This window comes from Schistocerca nitens, chromosome 2 (genome assembly GCF_023898315.1).
Source record: "Schistocerca nitens isolate TAMUIC-IGC-003100 chromosome 2, iqSchNite1.1, whole genome shotgun sequence".
Lineage (NCBI taxonomy): Eukaryota > Metazoa > Arthropoda > Insecta > Orthoptera > Acrididae > Schistocerca > Schistocerca nitens.
In genome coordinates, this window is record NC_064615.1 from 93001274 (window position 1) to 93020336 (window position 19063).

The 19063-nt window shown below is 50.9% G+C and overlaps 1 protein-coding gene across 1 annotated transcript in view; it reads right to left on the reverse strand.

The window, feature by feature from the left end:
• The window catches only part of LOC126234850 (loricrin-like), a 113059-nt gene extending 94633 nt beyond the window's left edge, over positions 1-18426 (reverse strand). The window contains exon 1 of the mRNA XM_049943592.1: positions 18234-18426. Within this exon, the coding sequence (XP_049799549.1) occupies positions 18234-18426 (193 nt within the window). The remainder of the gene's footprint in view (positions 1-18233) is intronic.
• Between the last annotated feature and the right edge of the window lie 637 nt (positions 18427-19063).

A 19063-nucleotide genomic window follows, 5' to 3' on the forward strand; every position in this document is an offset into this window, starting at 1 on the left:
TCAAACAACCGCCGGTCCCTGGTCGTCGGGACACACGGTCGTCGTCTGTCCCTGAGACTGACCCAGTGAAGCCCTCCCAGCCTGAACCACCGAAGGCACAGCGAGAGAAACAGAAGAATAAGAAAGTCCCTAAGGCTAACGACATTGCGGTGGCACCCATCCCACCGCTTCCTACAAGCTCTGCGTCTGAGGACGAAGTGGAGATTCTGGCGTCCGCTGAGGTCCTCTATCTCGCCGGTCCCTCGGACGCAATGGATAGCATTTGCACGGGTGCTCCATCGGAGGCAGCAGGTGACCCAGCGGCGTAATCTGCCTACCCAGTCCCGTCACGCCTTTCCCAGCCACGGCCAACACCATCCTCCAGTGGAACTGCAGCGGTTTCTTCCACAATCTAGCTGAGCTCCGCCAACTTACCAGCCTTCACCCTTTCTTCTGCATTGCTCTTCAGGAAACTTGGTTTCCAGCAATGCGAACCCCCGTCCTCCGTGGCTATCGGGATTATTATAAGAAGCCAGCAGATTATGAAAGGGTGTCTGGTGGCGTCTCCATATATGTCCTTCACACTCTGCACAGCGAGTCTGCCCCTCTCCTGACACCTTTAGAGGCTGTCGCTGTACGCGTGTGGACGCCACAGGCTGTTACCGTCTGCAGTCTTTACCTTCCACCGGGCGGTGATGTCTCGCAGCATGTCCTGACTGCACTGGTAGCCCAATTGCCGCCACCTTTCTTGCTACTGGGCGACTTCAACGCATATAACCCTCTGTGGGGTGGGTCAGTGGCCACAGGTCGAGGCGCCATCATTGAGCATTTATTGTCGCAGCTCGATCTCTCGCTGTTAAATGATGGTGCCTTCACACACTTCAGTGTGGCGCATGGCACCTACTCTGCCATAGACCTTTCACTCTGTAGCCATAGCCTCTTACCGTCTGTCCAATGGAGTGTGCATGACGACCTGTGTGGTAGTGACCACTCTCCGATCTTTTTGTCACTACCACAGCGCCACTCTTCTGGGCGCCCTAGCAGATGGGCTATGAATAAGGCTGACTGGGACTTGTTCTCCTCCACTGCCGCTTTTGAGCCTCTCTCTACTGATGACATTGATGCGGTGGTTCAATTGATCACCACCGGCATCGTTACTGCCGCCGAATCTGCCATTCCCCGTTCTTCTGGGTCCCCTCGGCGGAAGGCTGTGCCTTGGTGGTCGCCTGAGATCGCTGAAGCGATTAAAGATCGCCGGCGGGCGCTCCAGCGTCACAAGCGACATCCCTCCATCGACCACCTTATCGCCTTCAAACGGCTGCGTGCGCGGGCCCGCCTCCTTATCCGCCAAGGCAAGAAGGAGTGCTGGGAGCGGTATGTGTCCTCCATTGGCCTCCATGTCACTCCATCGCAGGTCTGGGCCAAGATTCGACGCGTCTACGGGTATCGGCCACCTGTCAGCGTCCCTGCGCTCTCACTGAATGGGGCAGTTTGTACTGACTCCGACGTCATTGCAAATCGCCTAGCAGAGCATTTTTCTAGGAGTTCCGCTTCTGCGAATTACCCCCAGGCCTTCCGCTCCATTAAAGAGCGGCTGGAACGTCGGAGCCATTCGTTTCGCACCAACCACCTAGAATCTTACAATGCTCCATTTAGTGAGTGGGAATTTCGCAGTGCCCTAGCTGCTTGCCCTGATACCGCTCCTGGGCCAGATGGCATCCACTGTCAGATGCTGAAACACCTTTCAGTGGACTGCCAGCGGCGCCTTCTCGATCTTTACAACCGTCTTTGGGTCGAGGGGGAGTTTCCGTCGCAATGGCGGGAAGGCGTTGTCATCCCCGTTTTGAAACCTGGAAAGAACCCTCTGGAGGTGGACAGCTACCGTCCCATTAGCCTCACCAACGTTCTTTGCAAGTTGCTTGAACGGATGGTGAGCCGGCGCTTGCATTGGGTACTGGTGTCTCGGGGCCTTCTTGCTCCGTCTCAGGGTGGGTTCCGTAAAGGCCGCTCCGCCACCGACAATCTGGTGAGCCTGGAGTCGGCCATCCGTACTGCCTTTGCCCGCCGTCAGCACCTGGTCGCTGTCTTTTTCGACAAGCGGAAGGCGTACGATACGACATGGCGTCATCACATCCTTTCTACGCTTCATGGATGGGGTCTCCGTGGTCCTTTACCGATTTTTATCCGCAATTTTCTGTCGTGTCGTACCTTCCGCGTGCAAGTTGCGGCCTCGTATAGTTCCTCCCACGTCCAGGAGAACGGTGTGCCACAGGGTTCTGTTTTAAGTGTCTGTCTGTTTTTAATAGCCATTAACGGGCTTGCTGCGGCCGTGGGAAATACTGTCTCCGCTTCCCTGTATGCTGACGACTTCTGCCTTTATTACAGCTCTACTGGCATTGCAGCGGTTGAACGTCAGCTACAGGGCGCTATCCGCAAGGCGCAGTCTTGGGCTGTAGCGCATGGGTTTCAGTTTTCGGCAGCCAAGACCCGCGTTATGCATTTCTGCCGGCGCCGAACAGTCCATCCTGAGCCGCAGCTTTATCTTGCCGACGAACTCCTTGCTGTGGTGGAGACCCACAGGTTTTTGGGGGTGGTTTTCGATGCCCGGTTGACTTGGCTGCCTCATATCCGGCAGCTTAAACAGGCATGTTGGCGGCATCTCAATGCTCTGCGCTGTTTGAGCCACACCCGCTGGGGCGCCGACCACTCTACCCTGTTACGGCTCTACCAGGCGCTCATCCAGTCCCGCCTGGATTATGGGAGCCTGGCTTATGGCTCAGCATCCCCATCTGCGTTACAGGTGCTGGACCCAATTCTCCACAGCGGGATACGCCTTGCCACTGGTGCTTTCCGCACCAGCCCTGTGGACAGCGTACTAGTGGAGGCAGGTGTACCTCCACTGCGGTTCCGACGCCAACGTTTGCTGGCCGCTTATACTGCCCATGTTCTAAGCTCGCCCGGGCATCCTAACTATCGTCTCCTGTTCCCGCGATCGGTCGTCCGTCTGCCGGAACGTCGGCCCCAGTCTGGTTGTACAATAGCGGTCCGCGTCAAAGAGCTTCTCTCTGGGCTTCGGGTTTTCACTGTTCCACCTCCTTTCCGGGCCACTTTGCGTACACACCCATGGTGTGTTCCTCGCCTTTGCCTTCGGCTCGACTTGGCACAGGGCTCGAAGGACTCAGTCCCTCCAGAGGCCTTACGCCGCCGCTTTTATTCCATCCTGGCCACGTATCAGGGCTCTGGCATTGTTTACACCGACGGCTCGATGGTTGCTGGTCGAGTCGGTTATGCGCTAACTCTAGGGGACCATTCCGTACAACGTTCCTTGCCGGATGGCTGCAGCGTTTACACTGCTGAGCTGGTCGCCATCTTTCGTGCCCTAGAGCATATCCGCTCCTGCTCAGGTGAGTCCTTCGTTATCTGTAGCGATTCCCTGGGCGGTTTACGAGCTCTCGACCAGTGTTTTTCCTCGTTCTCGTCTGGTGCTGGCTATCCATGAGTCTCTGCATACTCTTGCCCGTAGCGGCCGCTCTGTGGTCTTTGTGTGGACCCCCGGTCATGTCGGTATCCCGGGTAACGAACATGTTGACCGCCTGGCGAAAGAGGCCACCAGTAAGCCATCTCTGGACGTTGGCCTCCCAGAGACTGATTTGCGGGCAGTCTTCCGCCGCAAAATCTTGGCGCTATGGGACGATGAATGGCGCGAACTGACAACGCGCAATAAACTCCGTGATGTCAAGGAGACGACGGCTGTGTGGCGGTCATCCCTGCGAGCCACTCGCAGGGACTCAGTAGTTCTCTGCCGGCTCCGCATTGGCCACTCCCGGCTGACACACAGTTATTTACTGCGCCGGGAGAACCCTCCTCTATGTCGATGTGGGGCTGCTTTGACAGTGGCCCACATTTTGATGGCCTGCCCCCTTTTAGCTGTGGTCAGGCAGACATTTGCGCTGCCTGATACGCTCCCTGCCCTTTTAACAGACGACTCCACTATGGCTGACTTAGTTTTACGTTTTATTCGGGCAGGGGGATTTTATCATTTAGTCTGAGTGTTTTTGTTTTATTTTATTGTTTTGTGTTGATTCTGGCCTTTGGCCTATGATTTTAAACTGATTTTTTTAATGTGTTTTAAGTGGTTGAATTTTCCTTTTTTATTTCTATGGTCGGCCAACCACCGTCACACTCTGTGTGGTTTTAGTTCGTTTTGTCTTGTGTTTGTCTGAGTTTCTCTTGTTCTGTTTCGTCTGTGTTCTATTCTGTTCCTCGTTTTTATTCTCTGTGGGTGTTCTTTGTCTTTGGAAAATGGGACCGATGACCGTAGCAGTCTGGTCCCTTTGATCCCCCAAACCAACCAACCCGTCCTTCTGGGTCCCCTCGGCGGAGGGCTGCGCCTTGGTGGTCGCCTGAGATCGCTGAAGCGATTAAAGATCGCCGGCGGGCGCTCCAGCGTCACAAGCGACATCCATCCATAGACCACCTTATCGCCTTCAAACGGCTGCGTGCGTGGGCCCGCCTCCTTATCCGCCAAGGCAAGGAGGAGTGCTGGGAGCGGTATGTGTACACCATTGGCCTCCATCTCACTCCATCGCAGGTCTGGGCCAATATTCGACGCGTCTACGGCTATCGGACCCCTGTCAGCGTCCTTGCGCTCTCACTGAATGGCGCAGTTTGTACTGACTCCGACGTCATTGCAAACCGCTTGGCAGAGCATTTTGCTATGAGTTCCGTTTCTGCGAATTACCGTAAGGCCTTCCGCTCCATTAAAGAGCGGATGGAACGTCGGAGCCTTTCGTTTCGCACCCACCACCCAGAATCTTACAATGCTCCATTCAGTGAGTGGGAATTTCGCAGTGCCCTAGCCGCTTGCCCTGATACCACTGTCAGATGCTGAAACACCTTTCAGTGGACTGCCAGCGACGCTACCTCGATCTTTACAACCGTCTTTGGGTCGAGAGGGAGTTTCCGTCGCAATGGCGAGACAGCATTGTCATCCCAGTTTTGAGACATGGAAGGAACCCTCTGGAGGTGGACAGCTATCGTCCCATTAGCCTCACCAACGTTCTTCGCAAGCTTCTCGAACGGATGGTGAGCCGGCGTTTAAATTGGGTATTGGGGTCTCGGGGCCTTCTGGCTTCATCTCAGGGTGGGTTCAGTAAAGGCCGCTCCGTCACCGACAATCTGGTGAGCCTGCAGTCGGCCATCCGTACTGCCTTTTCCCGCCGTCAGCACCTGGTCGCTGTCTTTTTCGACATGCGGAAGGCGTACGATACGACATGGCGTCATCACATCCTTTTTACGCTTCATGGATGGGGTGTTCGGGGCCCTCTGCCGATCTTTATCCGTAATTTTCAGTCGTATCGTACCTTCCGCATGCAAGTCGCAGCCTCATATAGTTCCTCCCACGTCCAGGAGACCGGTGTGCCCCTGGGTTCTGTTTTAAGTGTCTGCCTGTTTTTAATAGCCATTAACGGGCTCGCTGCGGCCGTGGGAAATTCAGTCTCCGCTTCCCTGTGTGCTGATGACTTCTGCCTTTACTACAGCTCTACTGTCATTGCAGCTGTTGAACATCAGCTACAGGGCGCTATCCGCAAGGTGCAGTTTTGGGCTGTAGCTCATGGGTTCCAGTTTTCGGCAGCCAAGACCTGCGTTATGCATTTTTGCCGGCGACGTACTGTCCACCCGAAGCCGCAGCCTTCTCTTAACGGCGAACTTCTTTCAGTGAAGGAATCACACAGGTTTTTGGGGGTGGTTTTCGATGCCCGGTTGACTTGGCTGCCTCATATACGGCAGCCCCCCCTGCGGGTCCGGGGATTAGAATAGGCCCGAGGTATTCCTGCCTGTCGTAAGAGGCGACTAAAAGGAGTCCCTCCCCCTCAAGGGGGTAGTTAGCGCCTGCGTCCGGAGACGGACGGTTCCACGACCTCTATTTGCGGTCATTTTGCTTTTTCACTTCTCGTTTTTGCCTTCCTTTGGTTGGTTCCTTTCTTTGCTCTTCTCCACCTCACTGTCTTCCTTACTCTTTCCCCTGCAAAATCTCCTTGCCTTCTCATTGCCTTCTTCTCCTTGCCTTCTCATTGCCTTCTTCTCCTTGCCTTCTCTAGTCTCCGCCTCGGCGTTTGAGACAGTCTGTCCTCTCTCTCTCTCTCTCTCTCTCTCTCTTTCTCTCTTTCATTTTCCCTCTTCTTCCTTCCTCCCTGTGCGTGCCTGAAGGCCGACCCACGCGTTCGCACGCGTAGTCGGTGACGGGGTAACGCGTAATTCCCCGCCCTGGGTAGACATGTAAGGCACGCGCGTACCCCCTGGTAAAGGCCAGGCCCGGGGAGGGGTGATTGCCTGAGCTGATACCTTCTGACCATGCCGACTGGTCCCTCCGTCTGTTTCTCGGGAGGTGTGACCTGAGGTGTAAACATTCACCTAAGGCGGGAGTGCCCTCTGAGAGGGTCCCCACAAGGAAGGAGCGCGCCATCGGAGACGCTGGCAATCATGGGGGATTTCTCCGCAATGGATTTCACTCCATCTCTCTCGACTTCTGCTCAAAAACGAAAACGTGACCAGCTACCAGTGACAAAACTACTACCGCCTGCCCCCACAGTTCCTCGTCGTTCTCGATCTGAGGACGGAAAGGATTTTTCCTCTGTCAACCCTTTCGTTATCCAGAAGGGCGTCGATGCCATAGCCGGATCTGTCAAATCCTGTACCAGGTTGCGTAACGGTACCTTATTACTCGAAACTGAGAGCGCCTTTCAGGCACAAAAACTGCTTCGGGCCACACTCCTGTACACATTCCCTGTCCGGGTGGAGGCTCACCGAACTTTGAATTCGTCTCGTGGTGTGGTCTACACTAGATCCCTCGACGGTTTGACTGACGAGGAGATTCAATCTTTCCTCGCTGAGCAGGGCGTGACGGCTGTCCATAGGGTCATGAAAAAGGTCAACAATGACCTTGTACCGACCCGGACACTTTTTTTGACCTTCGATAGTGTTCAGCTGCCATCGCGCATCAAAGCGGGCTACGAGGTTATTTCTGTTCGCCCCTATGTCCCGACACCTACGCGCTGCTACCAGTGCCAGCGTTTCAATCACACTCGCCAATCTGGTTCCAATGCGGCTAAATGTGTCACTTGTGGCAGGGATGCCCATGAGGGTGACTGTCCACCTCCGTCTCCTCGTTGTGTGAACTGTCAGGGTGACCATGCTGCATCCTCCCGCGACTGTCCTGTCTATAAGGAAGAACGCTGTATCCAGGAAATTCGGGTCAAAGAGAAAGTGTCCACCTCGGCTGCTCGCAAGCTATTGGCTAGTAGGAAGCCCACGCTGCTCCCAGCGGGGAAATACAGTACTGTCCTCGCCTCTCCTCGGACTACCAGGGAGGTGGCAACCCAGACCTGCGATCTGACCTTCAGCACCACGGTCGTCCGTTCGGCCAGTGCTAAGATCGCGAGGTCGACGTCTCCTCTTCGTCCCATCACCCCACAGACACCAGCCCCTTCATCAGCTTCTGCTAAGACGAAGACCCAGAAGTCAGATGCACGGGCCTTCAAGAAGGAACCGTCCCGTGCAGACTTCCTACGTACCTCGACCTCCCAGCCTTCGTCCGGTACTTCCACCAAACGACCATCCAAGAAGGCTAATAGGAAGCACAGTTCTCCTTCTCCGCCACGGCGCATTTCCTCTCCTGCGCCACCCAGCGGTTGCCGCCCCAGGCCGTCATCCCTTTCGCCTGGCCGCACCGCTGGTAGCCGAACATCTGGCCGTTCACCGGCGGAGGAAGCTCCCCCTCCCGGCCATCTTCCCAAGATGGCCGATGAACCTATAGACCCAATGGACGCTGACTGTCCGCCTACTGATAGCGGCGGCAGTGCTCGCTCGAAGCCAGGCCCTCAGCGGCCTTCGAGGTGACCCCTTCTTTCATCTTCCTTTTTTCTTACGATGGCACTTATTCACTGGAATATTCGCAGCATTCGCTCCAACCGAGAGGACTTGAAGCTGCTGCTCCGCTTGCACCGTCCGCTCGTCGTAGCCCTCCAGGAAACGAAGCTACGCCCATGCGATCAAATTGCCTTGGCACACTACACCTCTGTGCGTTTTGACCTACCCCCTGTGGTAGGTATCCCAGCTCATGGAGGGGTTATGTTGCTGGTCCGGGATGATATTTACTACGATCCCATCACGTTGCACACCGGCCTGCAGGCAGTTGCCATCCGCATTACTCTCCCCACTTTTACATTTTCCATTTGTACCGTTTACACTCCATCGTCGTCTGCCGTTACCAGGGCAGACATGATGCAACTTGTTGCTCAGCTACCTGCACCATTTTTGTTAAGTGGAGACTTCAATGCCCGCCATTACCTTTGGGGCTCTCCAGCATCCTGCCCGAGGGGCTCCCTGTTAGCAGACCTTTTCAACCAGCTCAATCTCGTCTGCTTCAATACTGGCGCCCCTACTTTTCTTTCGGATACATCTCACACCTATTCCCATTTAGATCTCTCTATATGTACTCCCCAACTTGCACGTTGGTTCGAGTGGTATGCTCTTTCTGATACATATTCGAGCGACCACTTCCCGTGTGTTATCCATCTCCTGCAGCATACCCCCCTCTCCGTGCTCATCTAGTTGGAACATCTCCAAAGCAGACTGGGGGCTCTTCTCTTCAAGGGCGACCTTTCAGGATCAAACATTCCCAAGCTGCGATAGTCAGGTCGCACACCTCACGGAAGTCATTCTCTCTGCTGCTGAATATTCCATCCCTCACCCTACTTCTTCTCCACGTCGCGTACCGGTCCCCTGGTGGACCGCAGCATGTAGAGACGCTCTACGTGATCGTCGACGTGCTTTACGTGCCTCTAAACGCCACCCTACAGTGGCGAATTGTGTCAATTATAAACGATTACGTGCACAGTGTCGTCGTATAATTAAAGAAAGCAAGAAAGCCAGCTGGGCTGCTTTCACAAGCACCTTCAACAGTTTTACTCCTTCTTCTGTTGTCTGGGGTAGCCTGCGCCGGCTATCTGGCACTAAGGTCCACTCACCAGTTTCTGGCTTGACGGTCGCGAATGACGTCCTTGTGGCCCCTGAGGCTGTCTCCAATGCCTTCGGCCGCTTTTTCGCAGAGGTTTCGAGCTCCGCTCATTACCACCCTGCCTTCCTCCCCCGCAAACAGGCAGAGGAGGCTAGGCCACCTAACTTCCGCTCCTCGAATCGTGAAAGTTATAATGCCCCATTCACCATGCGGGAACTCGAAACCGCACTTGGCCGATCACGGTCCTCCGCTCCAGGGCCTGATTCTATTCATATTCAGATGCTGAAGAACCTTTCTCCTGCGGGTAAAGGTTTTCTTCTTCGTACTTACAATCGCATCTGGATTGAGGGACATGTTCCCGCATGCTGGCGCGAGTCTATTGTTGTCCCGATTCCTAAGCCGGGGAAGGACAAGCACTTGCCCTCCAGTTATCGACCCATCTCGCTTACCAGCTGTGTCTGTAAAGCGATGGAGCGAATGGTTAACTCTAGATTGGTTTGGCTGCTCGAGTCTCGACGCCTACTTACCAATGTACAATGTGGATTTCGTAGGCGCCGGTCTGCTGTTGACCATCTGGTTACCTTGTCGACCTTCATTATGAATAACTTCTTGCGGAAGCGCCCGACCGCGGCTGTGTTCTTTGATTTGGAGAAGGCTTACGACACCTGTTGGAGGGCGGGCATTCTCCGCACCATGCATACATGGGGTCTTCGCGGTCGCCTCCCTCTTTTTATTCTTTCGTTTTTAATGGATCGACAGTTCAGGGTACGTGTGGGTTCTGTCCTGTCCGACACCTTTCGCCAGGAGAATGGGATACCACAGGGCTCAGTTTTGAGCGTCGCTCTCTTCGCCATAGCGATCAATCCAATAATGGATTGCCTCCCAGCTGATGTATCAGGCTCCCTTTTCGTGGACGATTTTACCATCTATTGCAGAGCTCAGCGTACGTGTTTCCTGGAGCGCTGTCTTCAGCGTTCTCTTGACCGTCTTTACTCCTGGAGTGTCGCCAATGGCTTCCGTTTTTCTGCCGAGAAGACGGTCTGTATTAACTTCTGGCGCTACAAAGAGTTTCTCCCACCGTCCTTACGACTCGGTCCCGTTGCCCTCCCTTTCCTGGAGACATCAAAATTTTTAGGTCTTACATTTGACAGGAAACTTAGTTGGTCTCCACATGTCATATTTAGCTGCCCGTTGTACCCGTTCAGTAAATGTCCTCCGTGTTCTCAGTGGTATGTCGTGGGGAGCGGATCGAACCGTCCTACTTCGCCTATATCGGTCGATCGTCCGCTCCAAGCTGGATCATGGGAGCTTCGTATACTCCTCTGCACGGCCATCCATCTTACGCCGCCTCAACTCCATACAACATCGGGGTTTACGACTTGCGATCGGAGCGTTTTATACTAGTCCCGTAGAGAGTCTTCATGCTGACGCTGGCGAATTGCCACTCACCTACCGGCGCGATATACTGCTTTGTCAGTATGCCTGTCGGCTACTGGCAATGCCCGACCACCCGTCTTATCGTTCCTTTTTCGACGACTCTCTCGACCGTCAATACGGGTTGTATGTCTCTGCCCTGCTACCCCCTGGAGTTCGCTTTCGTCGCCTCCTTCAACACCTTAATTTTTCACTCCCTGCAACCTTTCGAGTGGGCGAGTGCCACACGTCACCTTGGCTCCAGGCTCAGGTTCGCGTTCACCTTGACCTCAGCTCGCTCCCAAACGAGGTTACCCCCGGTACGGTCTACCACTCCAGTTTTGTCGAACTTCGTTCGAAGTTCATTAATATGACCTTCATTTATACGGATGGCTCTAAGACCAATGACGGGGTCGGGTGTTCTTTTATTGTCGGGGCACAAAGTTTCCAATACCGGCTCCATGGCCATTGTTCGATCTTCACAGCTGAGCTCTTTGCCCTCTACAAGGCTGTTCTTTACATCTGCCGCCATCGACATTCTGCTTGTGTCATCTGCTCAGATTCCCTGAGCGCCATCCAGAGCCTCAGTGATCCGTATCCGGTTCACCCTTTCGTGCACCGGATCCAACGCTCTCTTCAGCAGCTGGTGGACGTCGGTTCTCCGGTTAGCTTTATGTGGGTTCCTGGCCATGTCGGTATCCCTGGGAACGAAGCTGCAGATGCCGCGGCCAAGGCTGCGGTCCTCCAGCCTCGGACAGCTTCTTGTTGTGTCCCTTAGTCAGATTGTAGCGGGATCATTTGTCGGCGCATTTTATCGCAGTGGCATGCCGATTGGGCTGCACTTCCAGACAACAAGCTTCGGGCCTTGAAAGCTCTTCCCGTGGCTTGGACGTCCTCCTCACGCCCTTCTCGGCGGGAGGAGGTAGTTTTGGCCCGGTTGCGAATTGGCCACTGCCGGTTCAGCCATCGCCATCTGCTGACGGCTGCGCCGGCGCCGTTTTGCCCATGTGGGCAATTGCTGACGGTCCGCCACAATTTAACGTCGTGTCCGGATTTTAACACCCTGCGTCTCGATCTTGGTCTGCCATGTACTGTAGAAGCCATTTTAGCGGGTGACCCACGAGCAGCTGGTCGCGTTCTTCATTTTATCAATTTGACAACCCTCTCAAAGGACATTTGATTCTGCTGTTTTCCTTTTTTAATCCTATGCCTGTCAGTCTGTCTTTTATCGTGTTTTCCGTTTCGTTGCTGTTTTAAACTTGACTCGCGGTGCATTCCTCACGTAGTCTGGGCGCTAATGGCCGTTGAAGTTGTGCGCCTCAAAACCACAAAAAACAAAAAAAAAAGTATCCGGCAGTTCAAACAGGCGTGTTGGCGGCATCTCAATGCTCGGCGATGTTTGAGCCACACCCGCTGGTGCGCTGACCGATCTACCCTGTTCCGGCTCTACCAGGCGTTAATCCAGTCTCGTCTAGTTTATGGGAGCCTGGCTTATGGCTCAGCTTCCCCATCTGCGTTGCGTGTGCTGGACCCAATCCTCCATAGCGGGATACGCCTTGCCACTGGTGCTTTCCACACCAGCCCTGTGGACAGCCTACTAGTGGAGGCAGGTGTCCCTCCACTGCGCTTACGACGCCAACAATTACTGGCTGCTTATGCTGCCCATGGCTTTAGCTTGCATGGGCATCCAAATTACCGTGTCCTGTTGCCGCAGTCCGCAGTCCGTCGTCCATCTGCCAGACCGTCGGCCCAGGTCGGGTTGTCCGATCGCCGTACGTGTCAAGGAGCTTCTCTCCGGGCTTGGGTTTTTCCCTGTTCCACCTCCTTTTCTGGGCACCTCTGCGTACACCCCCGTGGTGTGTTCCTCGCCCTTGCCTTCGGCTCGACTTGGCACGGGGCTCGAAGGACTCAGTCCCTCCAGAGGCCTTCCTCCGCCTTTTTTTATTCGATCCTGGCCACGTATCAGGGCTATGGAATTGTTTACACTGACGTTTCGATGGTTGCTGGTCGTGTCGGGTATGCGCTAACTCTAGGGGACCATTCCGAACAACGTTCCTTGCCGGATGGCTGCAGCGTTTATACTACTGAGCTGTTCGCCATCTTTCGTGCCCTAGAGCATATCCGCTCCTGCTCAGGTGAGTCCTTCGTTATCTGTAGCGATTCCCTGAGCGGTTTACGAGCTCTCGACCAGTGTTTTCCTCGTTCTCGTCTGGTGATGGCTATCCATGAGTCTCTGCATACTCTTGCGCGTTGCGGCCGCTCTGTGGTCTTTGTGTGGACCCCCGGTCACGTCGGTATCCCGGGCAATGAACGTGTTGACCGCCTGGCCAAACAGGCCACCACTGAACCCACCCTGGACATTGGCCTCCCGGAGACTGATTTGCGGGCAGTCTTCCGCCGCGAAGTTCTCTCGCTTTGGGACACTGAATGGCGCAATCTGCCCACGCCAAACATACTCCGTTCTCTCAAGGCGACGACGCGTGTGTGGCAGTCATCCATGCGAGCCACTCGCAGATATTCAGTTGTTCTTCGTCGGCTCCGCATTGGCCACACCCGACTGTCTCACAGTTACTTATTGCGTCGTGAGGACCCGCCTCTGTCGCTGTGGGGCGGGTTTGACGGTGGTGCACATTTTATTAACTTGTCCGCTTTTAACTGTGCTCAGGCAGACATTTGCGCTGCCTGATACGCTCCCTGACCTTTTACTAGATGACTCTGCCATGGTGGACTTAGTTTTGCGTTTTATTCGGGCAGGGGGTTTTTATAGTTTAATCTGAGTTTTTTAGTGTTGATTCTGGCTTTTAGCCTCTGATTTTAAACTGAGTATTTAATGTGTTCGTGGTGGTTGGATTTTCCTCTTTTTTTTCTCTATGGTCGGCCAATCACCGTCACACTCTGTGTGTTTTAATTTGTTTTGTCTGATCTCTGTCTGAGTCTTTCTCGTCCTGTGTCGTCTGACGTCTTTCCTGCTGTTCGTTTTTTATTCTCTTTGGGCGGTTGTAATTTTTTGGAAAAAGGGACCGATGACCATCGCAGTCTGGTCCCTTTAATCCAACCAACCAACTTATTGCTTTTCTGCGGTATTCCTCTGGTGACTAGTGTATTCTCCATTGCCCTTTGCAGGAATTGGTGTCTCCTGGTGGCATGACATTCTCTTTTGGGGAATTCCATGGTCCATTGATGATACCTATGAGAAGGTTTGTCTGAATTCGGCTGTTAACTGGTAGCTTGAAGCCTTGGACGTGAATTGTTCTCTGCTTCCTAATGCCTGGAGACGATGTGGGTGGTTAGGTTGGTACTTCACGAAATCATCACGTCTCACTGACCTCACATATTTAAGTTATTTATGCCTCAAACTGTAATGTACATGGTCTCCTACCCATTCTGTCAGCTGATGTTTCGCGTCTTTCCTCTTTTTATTTCCTACTTCGATCGTGTGCGTATCTTCTGAGTTCTGACACTCGTAAACGCAACTTACATGAAGAAAAAGCCTCTTATTCAGAATCAGATGATTGTGGAACTAGCTAATTTTCGTGGGAGCCTAACATTTCCTGGAACTTCTGGTACGCAGCGGCCGCAATTATCTTCGAATTCGATTTTATCTGCTGAAAGCAAGATTCAATCCAGATATTCTCTCCCTGCCAGTATGATCCAATATAGTAATCACCTGGTTTCGAATCGTGGGATGATGGTGGATACTAACAATGTCCTTGGGTTCATGGTGGTTTATTCATAGTATTAAAAAACATTGCTAGGCAAGCCCACCAAGCGTATGATCTTCTTAGAAAAGATCTATTGCTAACTGCTCTGATGCCAGTAACTGGTGTGAATCAAAAGATGACGGCATGTGATGCTGCTTTCAACCTCCATGCTGGTGATTATTGTTGTGCATTTTTACTGTTTCCTCATTTGAGGGAACAGAGGGTGTAATATTCGCAAATACAGCCAGAAGCTCAAGTTGAAAGTCTGGAGCTTTCAGTTTTCCATCAGAATATATTTTTGTGCTGGTGTATACTTCTCAAAAGATGTTTGGTGACAGTCAAAACATTCACTACAAATCCTTTGTGTATGCCGTCATAATACTAAAAAGAGAGGACAATTACGGCATCACCATGTAGGTCAATGTGGCGGGGTAGTGACAGTTAATGCTACTCCGGGCTTCTTGCAACATTCAGGATTCGTAATGGTCTTAGCTCCTAAAAACCTTGCTTCACGAATCTTTGTTTCCTGTCCTCGTTTACGTCACAGGACAGTGACTCCAATTCCACCATAGGCATTGCTGGCAGATCCTCTTCCACCTTTGGTATGACCATAGTCGACACCTTATACACAACATATCCAGTGCTTGGGTGTAGTGGGGTAATAACTGATCCATCTCTGGGATTGCATACACATATTGAGGTGTCTGCTACCTCAGGTTTTGGGTGCTGGCGGTTGACGCTAATTGCTGTCGGGCGTTATTCGAAGAATACATGTGCTGCTCCATTAGCCACACGTCCAAATTGACATTGTCCTCTCTCACATGTTTACTGTTGCTGACAGGAATGTTTCTTAACTTTCACCAATTTACCTATAAAGATTTTTCACTGCTAAATGTATTCATCAGTTGCAACGTCACAACTTGGTTCTCCACCACCGCTTCTTTCAGCAAGGAGCAGTGCTGTGAATGTATGTTGTATTGAAGTCGCTCATTTCATCAACAGAGAAACTGATTTTAGCAAGCTGCAAAAACGATCACACGTAGCGCTAAAACTAGCAGTATCACTGTTGTTCCTCAATTTAGGTTACGCTCTCTTCCTTTGAAATATCAGAATTCGTGAGGGGACGGGATGCGTGCATTTTCAAGCAACCGTTACTGAGAACGACTGTGGACTGCAGGTTGTCTGTGCAGTACTGATGGCTCTTTTTTTTGCCACTTGAAATAGCTTGACCTCTAGGGAAGTAGGTATACTTAACGCATTATCTTCTTTTGGATAAGGACACTCATAGTCTGATACCCTTATGGAGCTTTTCTTACTGATACAATTCCTTCGTATGGTAAACGCCCATTTGATATTAACTTTAACCACGTTATCTTTCACGCTGTATACGTCACAAAACGTTGAACGTCGTTGCCACCATGTTACAAGCAGTGCTCGTTTGACGGATGGCGCCATAGGCTTTTTCATATCCTGCAATGTTCTGTAAGCGAGTGAGTTCTTCTCCATTGATCAGCGCGCTCTGTAGGAAACGGCTTTCGTAAGTTGGCCCTGGGTGTTGTGTAGAAGAGGGCCCATTTGCAATGCGCTGGTGATACCTGTGAGAAGGTTTGTTTGAATCCAACTGTTAGCAACTACCCAGCTGGTTTGTAGATGTAATGTTTCACTTCGTGTGCTGACCATAGAGATGTTCGACTGCATATTTAATCACACTATACCTTACTAACAAGATGATGGTCACACAATTTGACGCATAAAACATATACACCCGCACTATCAGCTGACGTTCAGCGTGATTCACCTGTCCATTTCATACTTACTAGGTATGGGTCACTATTCATTGAGTTTTCTATCACTTCTAACACAACTTAATAAACCCACAGGCATCTCATGATAAAATATTCAATTTCTTGGGCATCCTATTGATATGTCAACTTTCTCGTATATAATAGGCACAAAAAATCTTGCTCTTTTCCTACGTTTTAGATAGGTGAAGAAACCACAGTGAAGACTCACCCTGTGGCCTCCGTCAACGTCATCCTATTATTCTGTATTAGTGGACCTGCGAGCAGGCTTAATAAAATTACGTCAATTACATGGTGGCAGTATGTTCCAATGTCTAATAGCAATGTTGCTTAAATTAGTTTAGCTATAGTTGCAATATGCTCTAGGATCTTAAAATGTCTGGGGTAAAAATACTTCACACGGGAGGCAGTTCACAGCTTCACCACGTTACGATAGTTGCGGGTTACCTGGTTGTTTCGCCACATCCAGATTTAGTGTTTGGCTATAACTCCTCAGAACCTTAAACGCGAAACTGGGTTTGTTTCCTGTCCTCACTCAGAGCACATGGTCCGGGTTGCTCCTCCTTCACCAGCATATCGGTTCTGCCTTCCTTACCTTTGCTTTTTGTTTCTTAGAAGTTCTTGCTCAACATGTTGTTCACATTGTGGAGTTCTTGGGCTTAGGACAGTAAGAGCTCATGCGTGACTACAAATCCTTTCACATGTTCATCATGTCAGGTTTCCGCTCCTCAGCTACTTCATGTTGGGGGTTCTCACTAACTGCTGCTTCTTTGTTCCATAGGCTACAACCAGAAACTGTCCCTCTAGATTTCCTTCCAAATCTTCACCAGCTCACGCAGTGCTCTCGTCTTTGAATGAGACGAATGTATTTGCATGCGAAAATAACTTCCACTAAATCTGCGTGACCCATCTGGCGATGCACAGCAGAAACGAAAATAATTTTGTTGTAAATTGCGAAAAGTACTGTAATCTGAGGTATAGCACGAAACTCCCTGCTTGAATTTAATTATGTGAGCGTATACCTTCTAAGTCAGTAGCTTTCGAGATAGCATTCATTCGTAGGACAAATCACGTTATCCTTCGAGCCGATCAGCCAAGGATTTGAACCACAACATAATGGACATAACTTACGGTTCTCATATGTGTAACAGCCAAGGAGTAAAACAGGAAAACGACTAAGATTTTAAATCGCTAGGTGTAGCTCCTATGGAATGTTATGTGATCGCTAGCAATGACGCGGTTAACTCAGATACGATACGATTTGTACCATGAGAGAATTTTCTTTACTTTAAGCCTTAATTATGTCTTACTGCCGGAGAATCGTTAGAAAACCGTTAAACCAAGAGGCCTTCAGTGACACGAGGCATTTACGCGTTTCACAAATCATAAAATTCCCCACAACATATGTCACGGACAGTTACAGCTGCATGTTAACACATGATGGAATAATAGAATGGCTTCCCCTTCAATTTCCATTTCGAAATAGGCAGCATTCTGGTCGTATGTCTATCCATGCGAAGAGTCGGAGACAAAATTTGGGCTCGTGACCAGATACCAGCAACTGGGCGCGTCGTTGTGAACGCAGCCGTACACCTACCGAACATCAAAAATTAATAGGCTCACGTGTCACCAATGCGGCAGCGTGATGATGCGTTGTTGAGTCATACAAAGGTGCCATACCTGGTCATGATTTCAGAACAATGTATATATTTATTTGATATGCATTTCCGAAAACAAAATTACATCATTGATTATCCTCACTATAAATATCAGAAAGAAATTCTATTAAATAGCTTTTCTGGCATTAGTCTTCAGTCCCTATTTATCAGTGATAGATCTAATTAGCACAGGTCTTTAAATATGATTCGGTTCGTTTTAGTTTCTATACGGTTAAAGTCTTCAAACGAGTGCTATCGATATTATTACTTCATCTGCAGTTTCCACCTTTAAGGTAACAAATCACACACAAAATTCAGCATCTCTTACAGAACCGCATCACAGTAGATCACGGCCGGAAACGCTTTCCTAGGATTCAGTTACAAAAATAGCCCTACTTGCGATACTAAGCATAACGGACACAGTTCTTGATCGAGCTGAGTTCTGAACAGGTATTTTTCGGCCATGACACTGCCGGGATCAACTACTGCGGTAAAAATTGTCTACATTGTTGCGAACTGCATTTCAGTTAAGTCTTCTGGCTGCACTTGGAGCTGACTGGTCCCGCCTTCAAAGGTCTATAAAATTCCGCCACCGACCGCCCGCGGCGCTGTCTGTCAAAGTGACGCTCTCTGGCTGCTGTTTCTACGATCTGAGTCTTACAGTGTCCATGGACGCAGTCTTGTTTCTCGTGGTGTGCATTATAGCTGAGTCGGCCTCGTAGTACGTAGATGCAGTCGTGACCCATCACCATCTCGCCACCATGTGGAGTCCAGTGGATCTGCTGATCACTTATTATTCTCCTAAGAACCAGAAGAGTTAATTTTGCTGAATGATCAGGTGGGATGATTACCATTGTTAAACTGAGTAGTGTTGGCAAGATATGTTTCATTCAGCTAGCTGCTTTAACAAGAGGCAACATGGAGCCGGCGTGGTATCGCCGTGGCTTTTGTGTGATCCTGTTCTAAATGGTATTACGTGTTTGGAAATTGGTTTGGCGTTCTTTACGAGTAGTTCCGCAACGATGTGTGGTTGCTGATTCGGGACCGTTGCGTCTCGGTTTTTCTTCGAAGGCAAATAGACAGGAGTGTCAGGTATTGTTCGTGTTCTCACCGTTAGCACTACGAATTGTCTTCTGATATTCTCGTGTTTGCGGAATGCTACGGAAATATAGCAGTGATCACCAAAAACACCACAGTATGAGAGTATTGTTGAGTCTATTGTTCGTCAATGTAATTTTCACGTTATTGTGGAGGAGAAAAAGATTCTCTCTCGCCTCTTTAATGTGTACAATCTGCTGCCCATGAGACAATCTGGTTGCCATAGTAAAGACCAGCTGCCTCACTGTTGCTGGGATTACACCTATGTAGGGTGTGTCTGCAGGAGTTACCGGATAACAAGCTTCGTGAAAGACGTGTTAGAGCGAACGTGCAGTCTGCCGCGTGTTTTGTGAACGTCATAATTTTGTTGGCTATGGATACATTCAGGGAAAT